The sequence below is a fragment of the Anomaloglossus baeobatrachus genome, chromosome 10, assembly GCF_048569485.1.
Source record: "Anomaloglossus baeobatrachus isolate aAnoBae1 chromosome 10, aAnoBae1.hap1, whole genome shotgun sequence".
Lineage (NCBI taxonomy): Eukaryota > Metazoa > Chordata > Amphibia > Anura > Aromobatidae > Anomaloglossus > Anomaloglossus baeobatrachus.
The window spans coordinates 50,554,376-50,576,072 of record NC_134362.1 but is presented as its reverse complement, the minus strand read 5'-3'; the positions used below and the strand labels follow the sequence as shown (position 1 = coordinate 50,576,072).

The 21,697-nt window shown below is 44.1% G+C and overlaps 1 protein-coding gene across 1 annotated transcript in view; it reads right to left on the bottom strand.

Annotated features, from left to right (window-relative positions):
- Nucleotides 1-21,492, bottom strand: part of VEGFB (vascular endothelial growth factor B) — a 73,094-nt gene extending 51,602 nt beyond the window's left edge. Inside the window, exons 1-3 of the mRNA XM_075326636.1 lie at nt 21,193-21,492; nt 20,858-21,030; nt 4,180-4,219 (exon numbers count right to left, since the gene is read on the bottom strand). Coding sequence (XP_075182751.1) covers nt 4,180-4,219; nt 20,858-21,007 — 190 coding nt within the window. The 5' untranslated portion in view covers nt 21,008-21,030; nt 21,193-21,492. The remainder of the gene's footprint in view (nt 1-4,179; nt 4,220-20,857; nt 21,031-21,192) is intronic.
- Nucleotides 21,493-21,697: the final 205 nt, after the last annotated feature.

The following is a 21,697-nucleotide window of genomic DNA, read 5'->3' as shown; positions in this document are numbered from 1 at the left end:
ACGAGTACTGAGTCCTTGAGCATGGTAGTGCCCGCTCATCACTAGTTACAAGTACTGAGTCCTTGAGCATGGTAGTCCTCACTCATCACTAGTTACAAGTACCGAGCACTCGAGCATGGTAGTGCCCGCTCATCATTACTGTATCGAATCATCAGCTGATTGTGCATTTAAAATCCAGTATGTCAGCTTAATATCACAGTAAATCAATAGTCAAATGTTGCAAGTGTACAAATGGCAAAATATGGTCAATCAGTTCTCTTTATAGAGAACCTGTCACTTGCCATGAATATGTACTTCTTTGTACCTGGTGTAATGCCGCTGTTCTCCTGAATCTGACATTGGGGTTTGTTTTTGTTCCTGCACCTTTTTAAATCGGTGATATGGCTCTCTCCCTCTGCATACTCATTTTAGCCAAGTGGGCCTGGTCCCCAAGGCAGATTAAGAGTAACCAGGGCCTTGGGCAATTTAGCAGATGACCAGCCCTGATGTATCATGGGCATCATGGGCATTGGTATCACACGACCCCCTTTATAGATCATGTGATTGGTCACGTGATTAACGCACAAGTGCAATTTTTTCCCCCTTATGTATAGCGCTATACATAAAATAGTGCGAGACATAATTGAGCAGGGGTGGAAACTAAAGGGAATCGGTCACCAGTTTTTTAGTGTATGAGCTAATATCACCACCATCCTTAGCACATATGCTGATGTCGATGATACATCCTGCGTCATCCACATAGCTGAACAAAATCTCGCACATGCGCAGGGAGATTGCGGTTTACGCAGGCACACTTTGCTCTGTACTGCTGCGGGCAGAGCCTGGAAACCTAACTGCGCATGCTCGCAGCAGTACAGAGCAAAGTGCGCCTGCGCGAACCATGATCTCCCTGCGCATGTGCGAGATTATGTCCGGCTATGTGGATGACACAAGACACATCATCTACATCAATCACATTGGGAGGACAGCGATTAGGAGGAGGGACAGGAGCCGCTGCAATGACGCGCATCAGACCGGATTGGTTGCATTTGCATACAACGTGGGAGTTATTGAACAGGTTTTTTTGGGGATATACAGGGGGGGTCAGGGCATAATATACCACTTTTTAGATTTCAGCATAGCTGCGAAGGATGATGGTGGTATTAGCTCATACAATAAAAAACTGGTGACAGGTTCCCTTTAATTTTTCCAAGGGGCCACATGAGAGACCATGACTGAGACAGGGCTGAACCAAAAGGCTGAAATTAATTCTGTTCAATATTAATATTCACATATTAATTTTATAGTAATATTAATTGTATCACTTAATATTGAGCAGAATTAAGTATGCTGATATCTCCCTATATACAGTATGAGCTCACGCATGAGCCTCCACATTGCCTCCTATATACAGCATGAGCCCAAACATAGCCTCCTATATACAGCATGATCCCCACATATATTCCGATATACAGCATGAGCCCCTCATAGCCTCCTATATACAGCATGAGCCCCCACATAACCTTCTATATACAGCATGAGCCCACACATAACCTTCTATATACAGCATGAGCCCACACATAGCCTCCTATATACAGCATGATCCCCACATATATTCCGATATACAGCATGAGCCCCTCATAGCCTCTTATATACAGCATGAGCCCCCACATAACCTTCTATATACAGCATGAGCCCACACATAGCCTCCTATATACAGCATGAGCCCACACATAGCCTCCTATATACAGCATGAGCCCACACATAGCCTCCTATATACAGCATGAGCCCAAACATAGCCTCCTATATACAGCATGATCCCCACATATAGCCTCCTATATACAGCATGAGCCCAAACATAGCCTCCTATATACAGCATGAGCCCACACATAGCCTCCTATATACAGCATGAGCCCCTCATAGCCTCCTATATACAGCATGAGCCCCCACATAACCTTCTATATACAGCATGAGCCCACATATAGCCTCCTATATACAGCATGAGCCCACACATAGCCTCCTATATACAGCATGAGCCGCTCATAGTCTCCTATATACAGCATGAGCCCAAACATAGCCTCCTATATACAGCATGAGCCCACACATAGCCTCCTATATACAGCATGAGCCCCTCATAGCCTCCTATATACAGCATGAGCCCCCACATAACCTTCTATATACAGCATGAGCCCACATATAGCCTCCTATATACAGCATGAGCCCACACATAGCCTCCTATATACAGCATGAGCCGCTCATAGTCTCCTATATACAGCATGAGCCCCCACATAACCTTCTATATACAGCATGAGCCCACATATAGCCTCCTATATACAGCATGAGCCCACACATAGCCTCCTATATACAGCATGAGCCCAAACATAGCCTCCTATATACAGAATGAGCCCAAACATAGCCTCCTATATACAGCATGATCCCCACATATATTCCGATATACAGCATAAGCCCCCTCATAGCCTCCTATATACAGCATGAGCCCACATATAGCCTCCTATATACAGCATGAGCCCACATATAGCCTCCTATATACAGCATGCCCCCACATAGCCTCCTAGATACAGTATGCCCCCACATAGCCTCCTGTATACAGCATGCCCCCACATAGCCTCCTATATACAGTATGCCCCCACATAGCCTCCTGTATACAGTATGCCCCCACATATATTCCTATATACAGCATGAGCCCCCACATAACCTTCTATATACAGTATGAGCCCACACATAGCCTCCTATATACAGCATGAGCCCCCACATAGCCTCCTGTATACAGTATGCCCCCACATATATTCCTATATACAGCATGAGCCCCCACATAACCTTCTATATACAGCATGAGCCCACACATAGCCTCCTATATACAGCATGAGCCCACATATAGCCTCCTATATACAGTATGCCCCCACATAGCCTCCTATATACAGCATGAGCCCCCTCGTAGCCTCCTATATACAGCAGGAGCCCCCACATAGTCTCCTATATACGGAATGAGCCCCTACACATTCTCCTATATACAGTATGAGCCCCCACATAGCCTCTTATATACAGTATGAGCCCCCACATAGTGTCCTATATTTTACGTGGTCTTGATACCGGCTCATAAATGCTGGCATTAGTGTCGGCTGATGATGTCGGTGACGGTAGCTCCCCAGTAGCTGTGCTGCCGCTCTGTATTGCTGCCAGCATAGTTCCATGAAAGCTCCGTACCTGGTGATTTTCGCTGGTAAAACAGGAGACAAGTAAGTATGTATTGCTGGCCAAAACATTATAATGAGGGCATTCTGGCCATGGGCACCCCAGAAAGCCACGGGCCCCGGGTGGTACACATATTGCCCTCATTATAATCCGCCTCTGGTTGAAGCAACGCCCACTTGGCTAATCTAGTTTTACATACAAGGCCCGTATGTCAGGAAGTATGAAAAGATAAACGGTGCTTAATTCAGGAGAACAGTGAAATTGACTCCAAGCATATTCAAAAAATGCATATTTATGACAACTGATAGCTCCTATATAAACTGTAACGATCTCTATAATCTGGAATTACTGTTATTAGTGAGTTAGTTTGAAAAACGTGTAAGACCACTTTCAGAAGGCGGCAGATTAAGGTCTGAATTATATTTGCCAAGTTTAATAAATTCCCTTTTGAAGCCTTTTTTTTTAATAAAACCCCATTTGCGGACTACTCATGCCCCCGTAATGGGAGTATGGACTCCGGGGGGTTGAGTCTGATGATATAGAAACTGTACATCACAATAAAGAACACATTGGCTTTCTACTTTCCAGGAGACTTTTGTGCACTATAATCACCAGAAAGCCCTCCTGTGCACCTATGGTCCTGCAATGCCCTGCACATGAGGTAAGAGACATGGCTACAGTATATCAGGAGAACTATACTACATTTCTAATTGGAGGTATTTGCTAATATTATTATACCTACTACATATTGGGACAGGATAGTGGAAATGGGAATATCCCTTTAAAGACATTATTCTCTGGGCTATTTGTTTGACTCGTGCTTATTTAGGGAGTGCTGTCAATTCAGTATATTACATCCATTGCCCCTGTATCTCCTATAGATCTCTAGAAGGGTCTAATAGCCATCTGAAAGCAGCCTTATATACACGGCCAGGGTTAGGGTGAGCTGTAGTAAGACTATAGAATAAATAACCATGCACGTGGTACCTGCTAATTTCTGGGTCTGTGGAGTTTGAGATACTGTGAGCTGAAAACAGAAAAAATAGTGGTTTAAGTAGACGTAAATAAAAATATATGTACAACTTCTTACACACAATGCACTCATCACACATAATATGGGGCAGCACAGTGGCTCAGTGGTTAGCACTGTACTATATTTAGGGCAGCATAGTGGCTCAGTGGTTAGCACTGTACTATATATAGGACAGCATGGTGGCTCATCTGTTAGCACTGTACTTTATATAGGGCAGCACAGTGGCTCAGTCGTTAGCACTGTACTTTATATAGGGCAGCATAGTGGCTCAGTGGTTAGCATTGTACTATATATAGGGTAGCATGGTGGCTCAGTGGTTAGCACTGTACTTTATATAGGGCAGCACAGTGGCTCAGTGGTTAGCACTGTGCTATATGTAGGGCAGCACAGTGGCTCAGTGGTTAGCACTGTACTATATATGGGGCAGATTGGTGGCCCAGTGGTTAGCAATGTACTATATATAGGGCAGGACGTGGCCCAGTGGTTAGCAATGTACTATAAATAGGGTAGCATGGTAGATTAGTGGGTAGCACTGTAAAATATATTGGGCAGCACGGTTTCAGTGGTGAACACTGTACTATATATAGGACAGCACGGTGGCTCAGTGGTTAGCACTGTACTATATATAGGATGGCACAGTGGCTCAGTGGTTAGCACTGTACTATATATAGGATGGCACGGTGGCTCAGTGGTTAGCACTGTAGTCTTGCAGCACTGCGGTGCTGGGTTTAAATCCCACCAAGGATAACATCTGCAAGGAGTCTGTATGTTCTCCCCGTGTTTTTGTGGGTTTCTTCCCACACTCCAAAGACATAGCAAAAAGATTTGTGATTCCTTAGTTCTCCATGGTGGCCAGATGAGGAAAATCATCACCTCTGCATCCTGGGTGCCACATGAGTCACAGTGAATAGGCCTCGTGCCATGTCATGGGGTTTAGTGAATGCCTGAAGTTCAATGATGCTGGTTGCAGAAGAAGTCTTTTTACTCAATCCTACATATCACACATAATACATAAAACACTATTCACACATGTACATAATGCACTAATCACACAGAACACATAATGCAATCATCACACATAATAGAGTGGGCACATAATTAACAATGTACTCATCACACATACAGTAAACACATGATACACTCAACATCATCACACATAATAGTGCACAGACAATGCACTCATCACACATAATACATGATGCATTCATCACACAAAATAGAGAGTGCACACATAATACACATTGCACTAATCACACATAATACAAAATGTACTAGTCTCAAATAGTACATGATGAACTCATCTTGCAATGCACAATGTATTCATTACACATAACACACTCATCATACATAAAAGACAATGCACTCATCAAACAATGCATAATATACTCATCACACATAGTAAACAATGCACTCATCCCATGTAAAACACAATGCAACCGTTATATGTGATTTACTTATCACACATAATATACAACATACTCATCACACATAATACAAAATGGTCATCAAATAATACACAATGCAATCACCACATACATAATAAATAATAATGTATTGATCACACATAATACACAAGGCGCTCAATCCACATGATATATGATGCACTCATCACACATAATAGAGAGTGCACACATAACACATGATGCACTCATTAATAGTGCACATACAATGCACTAACCCCACATGATACATGATGAACTCATCTCACATAATATAAAATGCACTCATCACACATAATACATGATGTATTGATTACACATACTACACAATGCACTCATCACACATAATACATGATCCACTAATGACATAATAGTGCACATACAATGCACTTATCACACATAATAAATGATGCACTCATCACCCACAATATAAAATGGTCATCAAACATAATACACAATGCAATCATTACACATAATATAACAGGCATTCATCACACACATAATACATAATATATTGATGACACATAATATACAATGCACTCATCACACATAATACATAATGTATTGATCACACATAATACACAATGCACGCATAATACATGATCCACTCATCACCCATAATTTAAAATGGTCATCAAATATAATACACAATGCAATCATTACACATAATATAATAGGCATTCATCACACACGCATAATACTTTATGTATTGATCCCACATAATACACAATGCACTCATCACACATAATATACGATGCACTCATCACACATAATAGAGTGCACACATAATTAATAATGCACTTATTACACATAATACACAATGCTCTCATCACACATAATACATAATGTATCGATCACACATAATACCCAATGCACTCATCACACATAATAGTGCACAAACAATGCACTTATTACACATAATACATGATACACTCATCACACATAATACATAATGTATTGCTCACACATAATACATGATGCTCTCATCACACATAATACATAATATATTGATCACACATAATACCCAATGTACTCATCACACATAATACATGATGCTCTCATCACACATAATACATAATATATTGATCACACATAATACCCAATGTACACATCACACATGATACATGATGTTCTCATCACACATAATACATAATATATTGATCACACATAATACCCAATGTACTCATCACACATGATACATGATGTTCTCATCACACATAATACATAATATATTGATCACACATAATACCCAATGCACTTCTCACACATAATACATGATGTTCTCATCACACATAATACATAATATATTGATCACACATAATACCCAATGTACTCATCACACATAATACATGATGCTCTCATCACACATAATACATAATATATTGATCACACATAATACCCAATGTACACATCACACATGATACATGATGTTCTCATCACACATAATACATAATATATTGATCACACATAATACCCAATGTACTCATCACACATGATAAATGATGTTCTCATCACACATAATACATAATATATTGATCACACATAATACCCAATGCACTTCTCACACATAATACATGATGTTCTCATCACACATAATACATAATATATTGATCACACATAATACCCAATGTACTCATCACACATAATACATTATGCTCTCATCACACATAATACATACTGTATTGATCACACGTTAAACAATACACTCATCACACATAGTGCATGATGCATTTATCACACATAATATACAATGCACTCATAATACATGCTCATCACACATAATGCACCCCAGCTCTGGTATTACTTTTCCCATCAGTTTGTACAGTTCTTCCTCTTTCTGCTGCTTTCCCTATCCCGCCTGTCTGCTCCTCTCACCCTCACCTTCCCCCATCCTCCTTGCAGCTTCTGCTACCCTTTCCCCCATATACAGCTAAGTACTTTTCCCCTATTAGATATAATCTGATCACAGTAGCCAGTCTGTCTGCAGAATTGTACTTTTCTACAAAACACACTGTATCTGCACACAGCGCACGCTACATCAGACCATAGCAGCAATTTTACATTTTTGGTGATCGCCGGTGACATCAGTGTGACATAAAAAAACTGATGTGGAAGTGAGATTCCAGTAAGGTCTGATGCACGGGTCGCTGTATACGTGATCTGCGTGTACGCGGGAAGATCATACACAATCCCGCCTGCTGCTCCATATGGCGTGTGATATATGGAGCAATTACTATAATGATCCGCGCCTTGGAGCCGTGATCACATAATTACAGCCTTACTCTATCTTATACTGGCATTTGTTTGGAACTATATGTATCTGTGCAAATCTGCCAACATTCTAACATTCTAACATTCTAAGATTTGATGTTCTTTTGCCTGTTTGTCCTGATGAAGGGAGCTGAGTCTCCTGAAACGCGTTGACCTGAGCATGAAAATAAAGCAACATTAATCTTATATTCTTACCATCTTTGGTCATTGGCGCGGTGTTGAAAACCGATCTCTATTACTCTCTGCTAACATTCTAACATTTGGGATAGATATCTAATGTCCCATAACACAGTTAAGTCCTATTATCACCTAGTTCTAAGCGGTTCTGTACCTGTTGGACCCTAAACCCAATGGTCATCCTGCACACAAACAGTACATTTGTGTTAAATAAATATATATATATATATATATATATATTGTGAGACTGTGACCGGGGTTATCTATGACGGCCGGTATGTCTCGCCCCGGTTGTGCTCACTCCATGATAGAAAGTAACTCCACTCCAGGGTTAATGCTGTTTCCCTACAGGCTGAAGGAAGGGTTAAAAGGAAACAGGAACAAGGGCAGGCGTGCCGGGTGTGAGGGGGTGATCACAACTCCCTGAGTTCTCTGCCGGAGAGGCACATGTGTACTGTTGTGGACTTTTGTTTGGATATTAAACCGTGTGCTGTGACCCTTGAGGCCTGGATCCCGTGTCTTCTGCTGCGCAGCCGACCACGCTACCTCACATATGGTGGAGAATCGGCGGGCATGCCAGCCCGGTGAGGTGTAGCTTCCATTTCTGGTGACCCGGTAGCACATGTCCTGGATTCAAGCGGCTATACTACAGCCCAAACCCGGCGACGCCATGGAGGAAATACTAAAGCAGCAGCAACAGATCAATGCACACCTGCTCCGGTCGTTGGATCATCAGCAGCAATCTTTGAAATTGCAGGAACAAAGGCACCAAAAACAGATGGTTCTCCTGGCCAAGTCGATCCGTGCCGGACCGGCAGCAACAACCCCGGGACCGGGTGACAACGGCAGCGTCCGGAAAGTGGTGAGACAAGCATTGCAAAAGATGACCCCGGGGGATGATGTGGAAGCGTTCCTGGCGGTGTTTGAGCGGGTGGCCGAGCGGGAAAAGCTGCCGACCCCCCAGTGGGCTGAGGTATTATCGCCCTATCTGACGGGGGAGCCCCAAAAAGCGTACCTGGACCTCTGTACCGAGGACGCCATAGAATATGCGACTTTGAAAACCGAAATACTTGCTCGGTTGGGGGTGAATACCTATGTACGGGCTCAGCGGGTAAATCAGTGGTTCTATGAGGAAGCCAAACCCGTACGCTCCCAGGCCTATGACTTGTTGCATCTCGTAAAGAAGTGGTTGCAGCCTGACACTCTGAGCCCGGCGCAAATGGTGGAAAGGGTAGTAGTTGATCGTTTTGTGCGCACTTTACCCGTCACCATTCAACGGTGGGTAGGACAGGGCGACCCGAGTACCCTGGACCAATTAGTGTCCCTGGTAGAGCGGCATGTGGCTACGCAGGACTTGATACGGGACACTGAGACTTTGCGTACCGCCCGTCGGTCCGGCCCCTCCAAGCCTAGGGTCAATGACCCACCGCTGACACCGGTGCAGGATTCCGCTACCGTCCCGTCTGAGGCCGCGCCCGCCGTCCCTGAGGTCCGGAAGGTTCTGTACCCTAAACGACAACTCGTCAAGGGGGTTTCCTTCCCTATTAGATGTTGGCGGTGCCAGCGGGTTGGACATATGGAAGCCCAGTGTCCACTCACCATGGAGCCCATGGATTGTGGGGTTACCCGGCGGGGTTCAATGTATGCTCAGGTAGTGTGTACCGCTGACCTGGTCTCCTCAGAGACTGAGCCCCACTTGTGCCAAATACAGGTGAATGGATGTCCGGTTACAGGATTGTTGGATTCCGGAAGCTTAGTGACCCTTGTGCGATCAACCTTGAGGGCTAAAGTAAAGGCCACAGGACGTACCGTGGGGGTGGTTTGCATACATGGGGACCGCCGAGACTATCCCACGGGGATTGTCACCATCACAGCACCTTGCGGTCAGGTGCAACATGAGGTGGGACTTATTAACACTCTTCCCTATGACGTGATCCTAGGAAGGGATCTGCCCTATTTTTGGACTTCATGGAAGGGACCTCCTAAGTCCCCTCAGATATTGGTCAGTCCCGGACCTGAGCCCTACAATCCTGAATCCGGGACGCCTGCCGTAGGGGTCCCCATGATAGGGACAGAATGTGAACCCGATAGGTCGCCCCTAGAGGTATTGGCAGGAGAGGCTGAGACGGTCGAGCCCATCCCGGAGTTGGAGGCGTCCCCGGATACGTTTGGGACAGCCCAACTCCAGGACCCTACATTAATACATGCCCGGAGTCGGGTGACAGTAGTTGACGGGGTGGCACAGCTGCCCGGTGCCCAGGTAAGGTACCCCCATTTCGCTCTTAAGCAGGATTTGCTCTACCGGGTAGATGAAATACGGGGCGTGGGGGTAGAGCAGTTGGTGGTGCCCCAGCCGTATCGCCGGCGGGTCCTCGACTTGGCTCATAAACACCTGATGAGTGGCCACCTAGGGGTCAAGAAAACGCAGGAGCGAATATTGCAAAGGTTCTATTGGCCCGGGGTCTTTGGGGAGGTAAAACGGTTCTGCGAAACCTGCCCGGAGTGTCAGCTTACCGCACCCCTGACCCACTTTCGCAGTCCGTTGGTACCGTTACCCATTATAGAAGTCCCTTTTGAACGGATAGGGATGGATCTGGTGGGGCCCCTCGTAAAGTCTGCTCGAGGCCACCAACACATCCTAGTGATCGTTGACTATGCCACCCGGTATCCAGAGGCGATACCTCTCAGACATACTGCGGCGAGGCTTATAGCTCGGGAGTTGTTTGCTGTGTTCTGCCGGGTGGGGTTGCCCAAGGAGATCCTTACGGATCAGGGGACCCCATTCATGTCTAAAGTGACCAAAGAGCTATGCCGGCTACTCCAGATCAAGCAGTTGCGTACGTCTGTGTATCATCCTCAGACGGATGGTTTAGTAGAACGATTCAATAAAACCCTGAAAACCATGCTAAAAAGGGTGATCTCCAAAGACGGGAAAGACTGGGATATGATGCTTCCCTATTTGATGTTTGCCATACGAGAGGTGCCACAGGCATCCACGGGGTTTTCGCCTTTTGAATTGTTATATGGGCGACATCCCCGGGGATTGTTGGACCTGGCAAAGGACACATGGGAGCAAGAGCCCACCCCCCATAAAAGTGTGATTGAACACATTTTAGGAATGCAGAACCGCATAAGCGCGGTCATGCCAATTGTGAAGGAGCATTTACAGGAGGCTCAGGCCGCGCAAAGCGGCCGCTACAATAGACAAGCCACCGTGCGGACCTTTAAACCCGGGGATCGGGTGTTGGTATTGATCCCCACAGCGGAGAGTAAATTCCTGGCTCAGTGGCAAGGCCCCTACGAGATAAAGGAAAGATTTGGGGTGGTCAACTATAAAGTATTGCAGCCCGGTAGGCGGAAACCTGAACAAATATACCATGTCAACCTATTAAAACCTTGGCAGGAACGGGAAAGCCTGATGGTTGTTTTTTCCCCATCTCCCTCCTCTTCGGGTCGTTCACATCCGGCTCCAGCGACCTCCGGAGAGGACGAACCGGAAGTAAGGATTGGAGAAGCCCTCACCAAGACACAGAGGCGAGAGGCCAGACGGCTGGTTCAGCAGAACCCCGATGTCTTCTCCGAGCTGCCTGGTAGGACCAGTCTGATACGACATGATATTGTCACCGAGCCCCACCTGAAGGTACGCCTGAAGTCATACTGCGTGCCGGAGGCTCGAAGACAAGCCATATCAGACGAAGTGAAGACAATGCTACGCCTGGGGGTCATCGAAAAATCCCGGAGTGAATGGGCTAGTCCCATTGTCCTAATACCAAAACCCGATGGCTCCTTAAGGTTCTGCAATGACTTTAGGAGATTGAACGAAATATCCAAGTTCGATCTCTACCCCATGCCCCGGGTGGATGAGCTGATTGATAGGCTGGGACAGGCGCGATATTTTACCACGCTCGACCTGACCAAGGGGTACTGGCAGGTGCCACTGACGGAGTCCGCCAAGGAGAAAACCGCTTTTGTTACGCCGGAGGGTCTCTTCCACTATGTTGTCTTGCCTTTTGGGTTACATGGCGCTCCGGCCACGTTCCAGAGGTTGATGGACTTGGTGCTGGAACCCCACCAGGCGTATGCATCAGCGTACCTTGATGACATCATTATTTACAGCTCCGAGTGGCAGACCCACTTGGAACAGGTACAAGCGGTGGTGAACGCGCTCCGAACAGCCGGATTGACAGCCAATCCCAAGAAATGTGCGTTGGGGCTCACGGAAGCCCGCTACTTGGGCTACGTAATAGGCCAAGGAATGATTAAGCCCCAAATTAACAAGGTTGAGGCGATCCAGAAGTGGCCTAGACCCCTGACCACGAAGCAGGTTAGGGCCTTCCTGGGTATCGTGGGGTACTACAGGAGGTTTGTAAAAGATTTTGCGGGACTATCAGCCCCCTTGACGGACCTTCTCAAAGGCAAGAAGTCCGTCATGGTGCGCTGGACTCCGCAGGCCGAGGACTCCTTCCGGGCCCTGAAGGGGGTCCTGTGCGGACACCCCGTTCTTGTAAACCCTGATTTCCGGAAGGAGTTCATAGTACAGACTGATGCCTCGGAGGTCGGCCTGGGGGCAGTGCTGTCTCAGGTGGTTCAGGGGGAGGAACACCCCGTCACCTTCTTAAGTAGGAAGCTCACCCCTCCCGAGCGGAATTATAGCGTAGTGGAGAAGGAGTGCCTGGCGATCAAGTGGGCCTTGGAGTCCCTACGCTATTACCTGCTGGGACGACGGTTTCGCTTGGTGACGGATCACTCTCCACTGGTATGGATGAGGTCCGCCAAGGAACGGAATGCCCGGGTTACCTGGTGGTTCCTTTCTCTGCAGAACTTCCGGTTTACGGTTGAACACCGGGCCGGTAGGTTGCAGGGCAACGCCGATGCCTTGTCCCGTGGCCCGTGTTTGATGGCGGGAGTTCAACCCCGCACGCTTGAACTGAGGGGGGGTATGTGAGACTGTGACCGGGGTTATCTATGACGGCCGGTATGTCTCGCCCCGGTTGTGCTCACTCCATGATAGAAAGTAACTCCACTCCAGGGTTAATGCTGTTTCCCTACAGGCTGAAGGAAGGGTTAAAAGGAAACAGGAACAAGGGCGGGTGTGCCGGGTGTGAGGGAGTGAACACAACTCCCTGAGTTCTCTGCCGGAGAGGCACATATGTACTGTTGTGGACTTTTGTTTGGATATTAAACCGTGTGCTGTGACCCTTGAGGCCTGGATCCCGGGTCTTCTGCTGCGGAGCCGACCACGCTACCTCACAATATATATATATATATATATATATATATATATACTCTTGGGAAATACGCTACTTATAGATGAAAGAAGGCTTCCACATTGTCATAGATGGGGATTCTTTCCTGTAAGAGCAGTGACACTAAGGAGCTCTCTACCACTGATTGATGTGATGTTGAAGGTGATGTAACTTTTCAGGAGGGCAAATTAGATTTTATTTGCAGATGCACAGGCTCAGAAAGCAAATGGGTAGTAAAGAAGGACGGGTAGTGATTGTTCTGCACTGCCAGTCAGAGAAATGGGGAATGTAAATGACCGCTGCTGCTGATCCACAGGCTCAGAAAACCAATGAGTAGGAAAGAAGGACGGTTAGTGGTTGCTTAGCGCTGCCGGTCAAAGATGATGCTATGCATTATCCCCTCAAAAAATGTGATTTATTCATTTCAACGCGTTTCGCAGCTGCTTTGCTTCTTTTCCACATGAAGAAGCAAGGCAGCTGCGAAACGCGTGGAGATAAATCTAAATAAACCACATTTTTGGAATAACGCATAGCATCGTCTCTGATCACTAACCATCCTTCTCTCCTACCCATTGGCTTTCTGAGCCTATGGATCAGCAGCAGCGGTCTGTTACATGCCCTATTTCTCTGACCGTCAGTGCAGAACAACCACTAACCGTCCTTCTTTCCTACTCATCGGCTTTCTGAGCCTGTGGATCTGCAAATATAATCTAATTTGCCCTACTGAAATGTTACAACAACTTCAACATCACAACTTGCTGTGGTAGAGCGCTCCATAGTTTCACTGCTCTTACAGTAAAGAATCCTCATCCATGATGGTGTGTAAGCCTTCATTCATCTATAGGTACTTTCAGCCACCGACATGAGCATATGCTTATCCGCTTTCCCTTTTTACTTGGATAAAACCCATTGCGCTGTTTCGCCCTCATAGCACTAGATTTTGAGTAATGTGAGTCCAATGGAATTTACTCTACACATTTTCTTTTCCTTTGGTCCTGTAGACTTCATCATAAGTCAGTTTGGGCTGTTGGGATCTGTTGTGGGATCCGGTGTTGTGGTTAGATCATTAAAGGTGATGTCCAGGCATATAATATTGATGGTCGATCCTTGGAATAGTTCATCAATATTAGATCTGTGCAAGTCCGACACCCGGCACCACCAATAAGGTCCGAATGCAGAAGGTTATAAACAGTGAACAGCACAGCTCCATATATTGTGAGCTCTGCTGATCTGTTCCTATTATCTTCAATAGGAGGAGTTGTGCAGTACCGGGCAGAAATATATGGGGCTGTGCTGTTCTGCTTTGGTCGGTATGTTCATCTGGCGGTCACCATAGTGGGTGTCGGACTCCACTGATATTGATACAATATCCTGGAGACAGGTCATCAATATTATATATCCGAACAACCCCTTTAATTGGACGATCTATAATCCAAAAACCAATCTGGAATCTAGAGCGTATTGTCACTCATACTCCATACTGATGTTTGGAACAACAAAAACCCTCACTGTGGCCCTAATCCTTTCCTGCCTTGATTACTGTAACTCTCTATTAGTTGGCCTCCCCATCACTAGACTTTCCCTCTCCAGTCCATCCTTAATGCTGCAGGGTCACCTATCTGGCTAATCGTTACTCGGACACTTCCGCGCTGTGCCAGTCATTGCACTGGCTGCCCATATATCACAGGATCCAATTTAAATTGCTTGTTCTCACCCACAAAGCTCTCCAGAGGGCGGCACCCCCCTACATCTCCACCCTCCTCTCGGTCTATCACGATATCCGTTCTCTACGCTCCGCAAATGACTTTCAACTAGTATCCATACTGGTCCAAACCTCTCACTCCCATCTCCAAGACTTCTCCAGAGCTGCACCAATTCTCTGGAATGCTCTACCCCAAGAAACTAGGAAAGTCCACAAATTACACAGCTTCAGATGCTCCTTAAAAACACATCTTCTCAGGGTGGCCTTCCGTGAAGTCAATTCATATACAGTATATCCCCTCCACTATTTCTCCCTAAAACGCCACCACACCCATAAGCATCACAGAGATTGGCTGGTGACTGGCTCAGGCAGCTTTTATCTATCCCCCATTTTTTGGAGATGGCTAGACGGTCATTGTAAATAAGTCCCTGTACCTTGTCACCCCCCCCCCCCACCTCACCCCATTGTTCTTACGAGCAGGGTTGTCATCATTTTGGCTTTAATTATTATATCTTCTATAACAATTACTCAATAATGTTTGTATATGAATCTCTGAATTGTAAAGCGCTGCGGAATATGTTGGCGCTATAGAAATAAAGATTAATATTATTATTATTATATTCCAGAAAGGCAAAAATGTAACGTTTGCCATTTAGTTAGATTTTCTATAAAATATAATTTACCCTTTATCACTTTAGTTTATGGTAATCAGATAGGACTTAGCAGACACAGATGACGTCCATTGCATAAACAAGGATATCACTACTTTGGATTGAAAGTAAAAGTTTTCGTAACTCAAAGAGTTAAATGACAGATTGATCTGTGCTTTATCTGTAATAGTTAACCTGGCGTACAAAAGGGTTGACAAGCAGAGCTGGTTCTTCATAGAAACCCTCGGGTCCAGACACCAGTGGGTTTGGTCCTTATTCAGCTTCTAATTTACAAAAAGTAACTTTATTTTCCAATAATTTAATAGAACGTATAGGAATTAAAGCCAAAGGTGATGATGGATATCATGCTGGAATCTTGCACATCTCAAAGGGAATCTGTCACCTGGTTTTTGCCACCTAATCTGAAAGCAGCATAATGTAGCAGCAGAGATCCTGATTCCAGTGATGTGTCACTTACTGAGCTACTTAATGTAGTTTAATCATCAGGAGATTATCATTACAGGACTGATTGGCGTGCTGCAGGTAGTCCAGCATATTCATCAGCTCTGTATAACTGCTAGATCTGCAGCAGAGAAAACAATGATTTTATCAAAATGACTCAGTAAGTGACACTTCACTGGAATCAGGACCTCTGTCACTACATTATCCTGCTCTCAGATGGGGGAGGAAAAAACCTAGTGACAGGTTCCCTTTAAGTATAAAAAGGGCGATGACTGAAAGGAAAAATTCCCAACTAGTGTCTTACGATGTTATAGTATACTTCAATTCCAACACTCACACACATTTACCACATCAGAATATGGATATAAATGTTTATAACATACAATATCATTATACTATGTCTATAAAATGCCAACGTATTCCACAGCGATGTACACAATTTAATGATAAAATGCAATCGTAACTTGAAGACCTCTGAGGAAGCCTCAGTGGACAGCGAAACGTATTTCCCTACTACCGTATCTCCCTGCCAACCTCTATTTGTTTGTGTATTCTTCTCTGTGTATCTAATGCTATTAATAATTATTTGTAATCATGGGCATTCACTTGCTAGTATTTTTTCTTTCAAGATTTTAATCTCTGTTTTCTCTTTTTAAATATTTACACTATTGATTAATACACTGGTGGACACAGCGATGTACAATTTAATGAGAAAATGCAATCGTAACTGGAAGACCCCTGAGGAAGCCTTAGTGGGAAGCGAAACGTATCTCCCTGCCAACCTCTTTTTGTTTGTGTATTCTTCTTTGTGTATCTAATGCACTTAACAATTATTTGTAATCATGGGCATTCACTTGCTAGTATTTTTTCTTTCAAGATTTTAATCTCTGTTTTCTCTTTCTAAATATTTACACTATTGATTAATACACTGGTGGACACAGCGATGTACAATATAATGAGAAAATGCAATCGTAACTGGAAGACCCCTGAGGAAGCCTCAGTGGGCAGCGAAACGTATTTCCCTACTACCGTATCTCCCTGCCAACCTCTATTTGTTTGTGTATTCTTCTCTGTCTATCTAATGCACTTAATAATTATTTGTAATCATGGGAATTTAATAGTCAGTACTTTTTTTTTTAAAGATTTTAGCCTCTGTTCTCTTTTTGAATATTTATACTATTGATTAATACACTGGTGGACACAGACAGTAAAGAGCCCCTGTGCAAGCACTGTAGACAGGCCCTTTTCAGTTCAATAACTCATCACAATTCACCATTCCACCTATTTTGGATGTAGAAATGGGCCCCACAACCTCTTGGGCCCCTGTTGCACCAATGATATGTCCGCCCTTGGATTAATATAAAGGTTATGTGCGTGCTGCAAATCTGCAAGGAAAAAATAAGCAACGTATGCACAGCGCTTCAGAATTCTCATTGACTTTGCTGGCATGAGAATAGACATGCATAAAAAAAACCGCACTGTGTGCACATGGCCTTATTCTTCTCTACACATTGTCAATTTCTAAGGATGGTGTTTCACGTATATGTATTGATTAATATGAGTCTTTATCTGTATACTTATACGCTGCTGGAGTACAAGGGTTAATATTCTTTTTATTAGGTGTGTTAGAGGGTTGCGTTATCACCTGGGTCATAATAGTGCGCCAATCACTGGGTCCTTTCTAATCATTTTGTATGCTTTGTCTGGTCTATAACTTATATATGTGCCATAACATAACATATTGTTTATGTTTTTATTGACTTTTCTCTTTGTTCTACTGGAATAACTTTTGACACGGATTGATTTCTCAGGTTGGTGTTTTGCAGTCAGTCCTAGTTGCATCTTGCAGAATCGAATTTTCTCTTATCTCTTATTAAGAAAGCAGAACGTACTAATGTTGAAGTTGAATGATATTATAATAACACTTCATTTGTAAGGCTATCAGATTGGAGAACTCGTCAGAGTAGGCAAATAACACTTTGTGGCTTTTTGGGGGTGGGGGCTGTCTGGTCAAAAAGGGGGATAGACAAGGGAAAGTTTCCTATTCTTTAGGAAAAGTTCTATAAACTTTTTGATACATTGTATATATGTTCTCTTGATAATGTAACATTATGTCATTACTAGGGATGATCGAATTCTTCAATTATTCGTCTTCGCGAATATTTTCCGAATACCTCCCCGCTATTTGACTATTCGCGAGTATTCAATGCGCAATGTAAGTCTATGGGAAACCCGAATAACAACAATTCAGAACTATTCAGGCTTCCCATAGACTTACATTGCGCATCAAATAGTCGAATAGTGGCGAGGTATTCGGAAAATATTCGCGAAGCCGAATAATCGAAGTATTCGATCATCCCTAGTCATTACCCCTGACAAGATCCGAGTCCAGGATACTATACCGTCAAGGTAAGCAAATGAAACTGTGTGGCTTTGGGGGAAAGAGGGAAAAGTTGGACTGTCTGGTCAAAAAGGGGGATAGTCAGGGGGTAAAAGTTTCCTATTGTTTTGGAAAAGTTCTATAAACTTTTTGAGACATTGTATGTATATTCTCTTGATAGTGTAACACACTATCATTACCTCTGTGCAAGATTCTATACTCGTCAAGGTAAGAAAATAAAACTTTGGGGCTGGGGGGGATTTGGACTGTCTGGTCAAAAAGTGGGATAGTCAGGGGGTAAAAGTTTCCTATTGTTTTGGAAAAGTTCCATAAACTTTTTACGGCATTGTATGTATATTCTCTTGATAGTGTAACACTCTATCATTACCCTTGTCCAGGATACTATACTCATCAAGGTAAGCAAAAAAAACCTTTGTGACTTTGGGGGGGCGGGGAGTTGGACTGTCTGGTCAATAAAGGGGATAGTCAGGGGGTAAAAGGTTCCTATCGTTTTGGAAAAGTTCTATAAACTTTTTGAGAGATTGCATTTATATTTTCTTGATAGTGAAACACTATGTCATTACTCTTGTCCAGGATACTATACTCATCAAGGTAATCAAATAAAACTTTGTGACTTTGGGGGGGGGGGGGGGGAGTTGGACTGTCTGGTCAAAATGGGGGATAGACAGGGTGGAAAGGTTTCCTATTTTTTTGGAGCAGTGCTATAAACTTTTTGAGACTTTGTATGTATATTCTCTTGATAATGTAACATTGTATCATTACCCCTGACACCACTCAAGTCCAGGATACGATACCATTAAGGTAAGCAAATAAAACTTTGGGGCTTTGGTGGTGAAAAAAAAAAAAGTTGGACTGTCTGGTCAAAAAGGGGATAGACAATTGGGAAAAGTTTATTCTTTTTTTAAAAAAAAAAAAAAAAAAAAAAGTTCTATAAACTTTTAGAGACACTGTATGAATATTCTCTTGATAATGTAACACTATGTCATTACCTCTGACACCACCAGGATACTACACTCATCAAGGTAAGCAAATAAAACTTTGTGGCTTGGGGGGGGGGGAGTTGGACTGTCTGGTCAAAATGGGTGATAGACAGAAGAGGAAAAGTTTCTTATTTTTTGGGAAAAGTTCTGCAAACTTTTTGATACATTGTATATCCTCCTGAAAATGTAACACTGTGTCATTATCCCTGACACCACCCGAGTACAGGTTACTTACATGTCAAGGTAAGCAAATTAAACTTTGTAGCTATGGAAGGGGGGGGGGGGAGTTGGACTGTCTGGTCCAAAAGGGGGATAGTCAGGGGGGAAAAGTTACATATAGTTTTGGAAAATTTCTATAAACTTTTTAAGACATTGTATGTATATTCTCTTGATAGTGTAACACTCTGTCATTACCCTTGTCCAGGATACTATAGTCATCAAGGTAAGCAAATAAAACTTTGGGGCTTGGGGGGGGGGGGGGGGAGTTGGACTGTCTGGTTAAAAAGGGGGATAGACAGGGGGTAAAAGTTTGCTATTTTTTTTTAAAAGTTCTATAAACATTTTGATACATTGTATGTATATTCTCTTGATAATGTAACACTCTGTTATTACTCCTGACACAACCTGTGTCCAGGATATAGGATATATCCATCCATCCATCCATCCATCCATCCATCCATCCATCCATCCATCCATCCATCCATCCATCCATCCATCCATCCATCCATCCATCCATCCATCCATCCATCCATCCATCCATCCATCCATCCATCCATCCATCCATCCATCCATCCATCCATCCATCCATCCATCCATCCATCCATCCATCCATCTCTATGTATAGATATATATCAGGGCGGAACGGTGGCTCAGTGGTTAGCACTGCAGCCTTGCAGCGCTGGGGTCCTGGGTTCTAGTCCCAGAACAACATCTGCAAGGAGTTTGTATGTTCTCCCCGTGTTTGTGTGGGTTTCCTCCAGGTTCTCTGGTTTCTTTCCACACTCCAAAGACATACTGATAGGGACTCTAGATTGTGAGCCCCAATGGGGACAGTGTTGCCAATGTATGTAAAGCGCTGTGGAATTAATAGTGCTATATAAATGAATAAATATTAGTATATGTCCTATATAGATATATGTATATCTATATGTATATCTATCTATATAGGACAATTGATTGTGTCATTTATTGATGACTCTCAGAAGTTTCGCCAGTTCTATGGGAACATGGTAAGTGGTGCCAAAACATATAGAGTAGTTTTTGGAAGTCATTATGCAACATACTAGATAATTTGTGACACTTACCGGTGTCAGGGTGCAATGCAATAGGACAAGCAGCCATACGAGAGCGTTGCCAATCACGCAGTCCATTTCACTTAATGGGTGTCCCAGATCCTGTCCTTGGAAGCCAATCCTAAATCTTGTAAGGCAATTGTCCGGTAGGGTCTTTTCCATGCAGATTCATTCACATGCACAGTCTGTTCAATAGAAAAGGAAGGTAAGAGGACAGAAAACTATGAGAAAGGCTACTTTAGACTGGGACGTAGTTATTCCAAAGGGTCCGGCCACCCCCATCCTATGTAAACTCTCACAAAGCAAACACAACATTCCTTGTCCAAAAAGAAAATAGTCCCAATTACCAGGATTTGCGTGTGTCGTAGAAGAATGCGAATGGATCGAGCCCTTCTCTTTCCTTTTCTGCTTCTCTCATTCTGTTCCCTTGTCTCTCCCCCCTGTATCCTCCCCTTTGTCCGTATCCTCTTCTGTAGGGCACACAGGAGACCCTGACTCTTCACACAGAAAGGTAGGAGAGATAGGCAGATAATGGATGGGAGGGAAAGGATAGGTCACAGATGGAAGAAGAGGGAGTTTAGGTGGATGGGATGTGTAGAGGGAGAGCTGAGCGAGCACTCACACCCAGTCCTGACTCCCAGGAATAGTCAGCGAGTGGAAGAAGAGTGACTCCTAATGTGCACAATGCACGTATCACACGGAGGCTACAGCACACTTCTCCAGCAATGATTACAGCACAACCTCTGCAAGTTAATCACTCAACTTTTGGCTGATGCCCTCCCAGTATTCGAGGGACTGTCCGTCCACCTTTGACACCTTCCCCTCTGCACAGCATAGAAAGTTACCTAACTT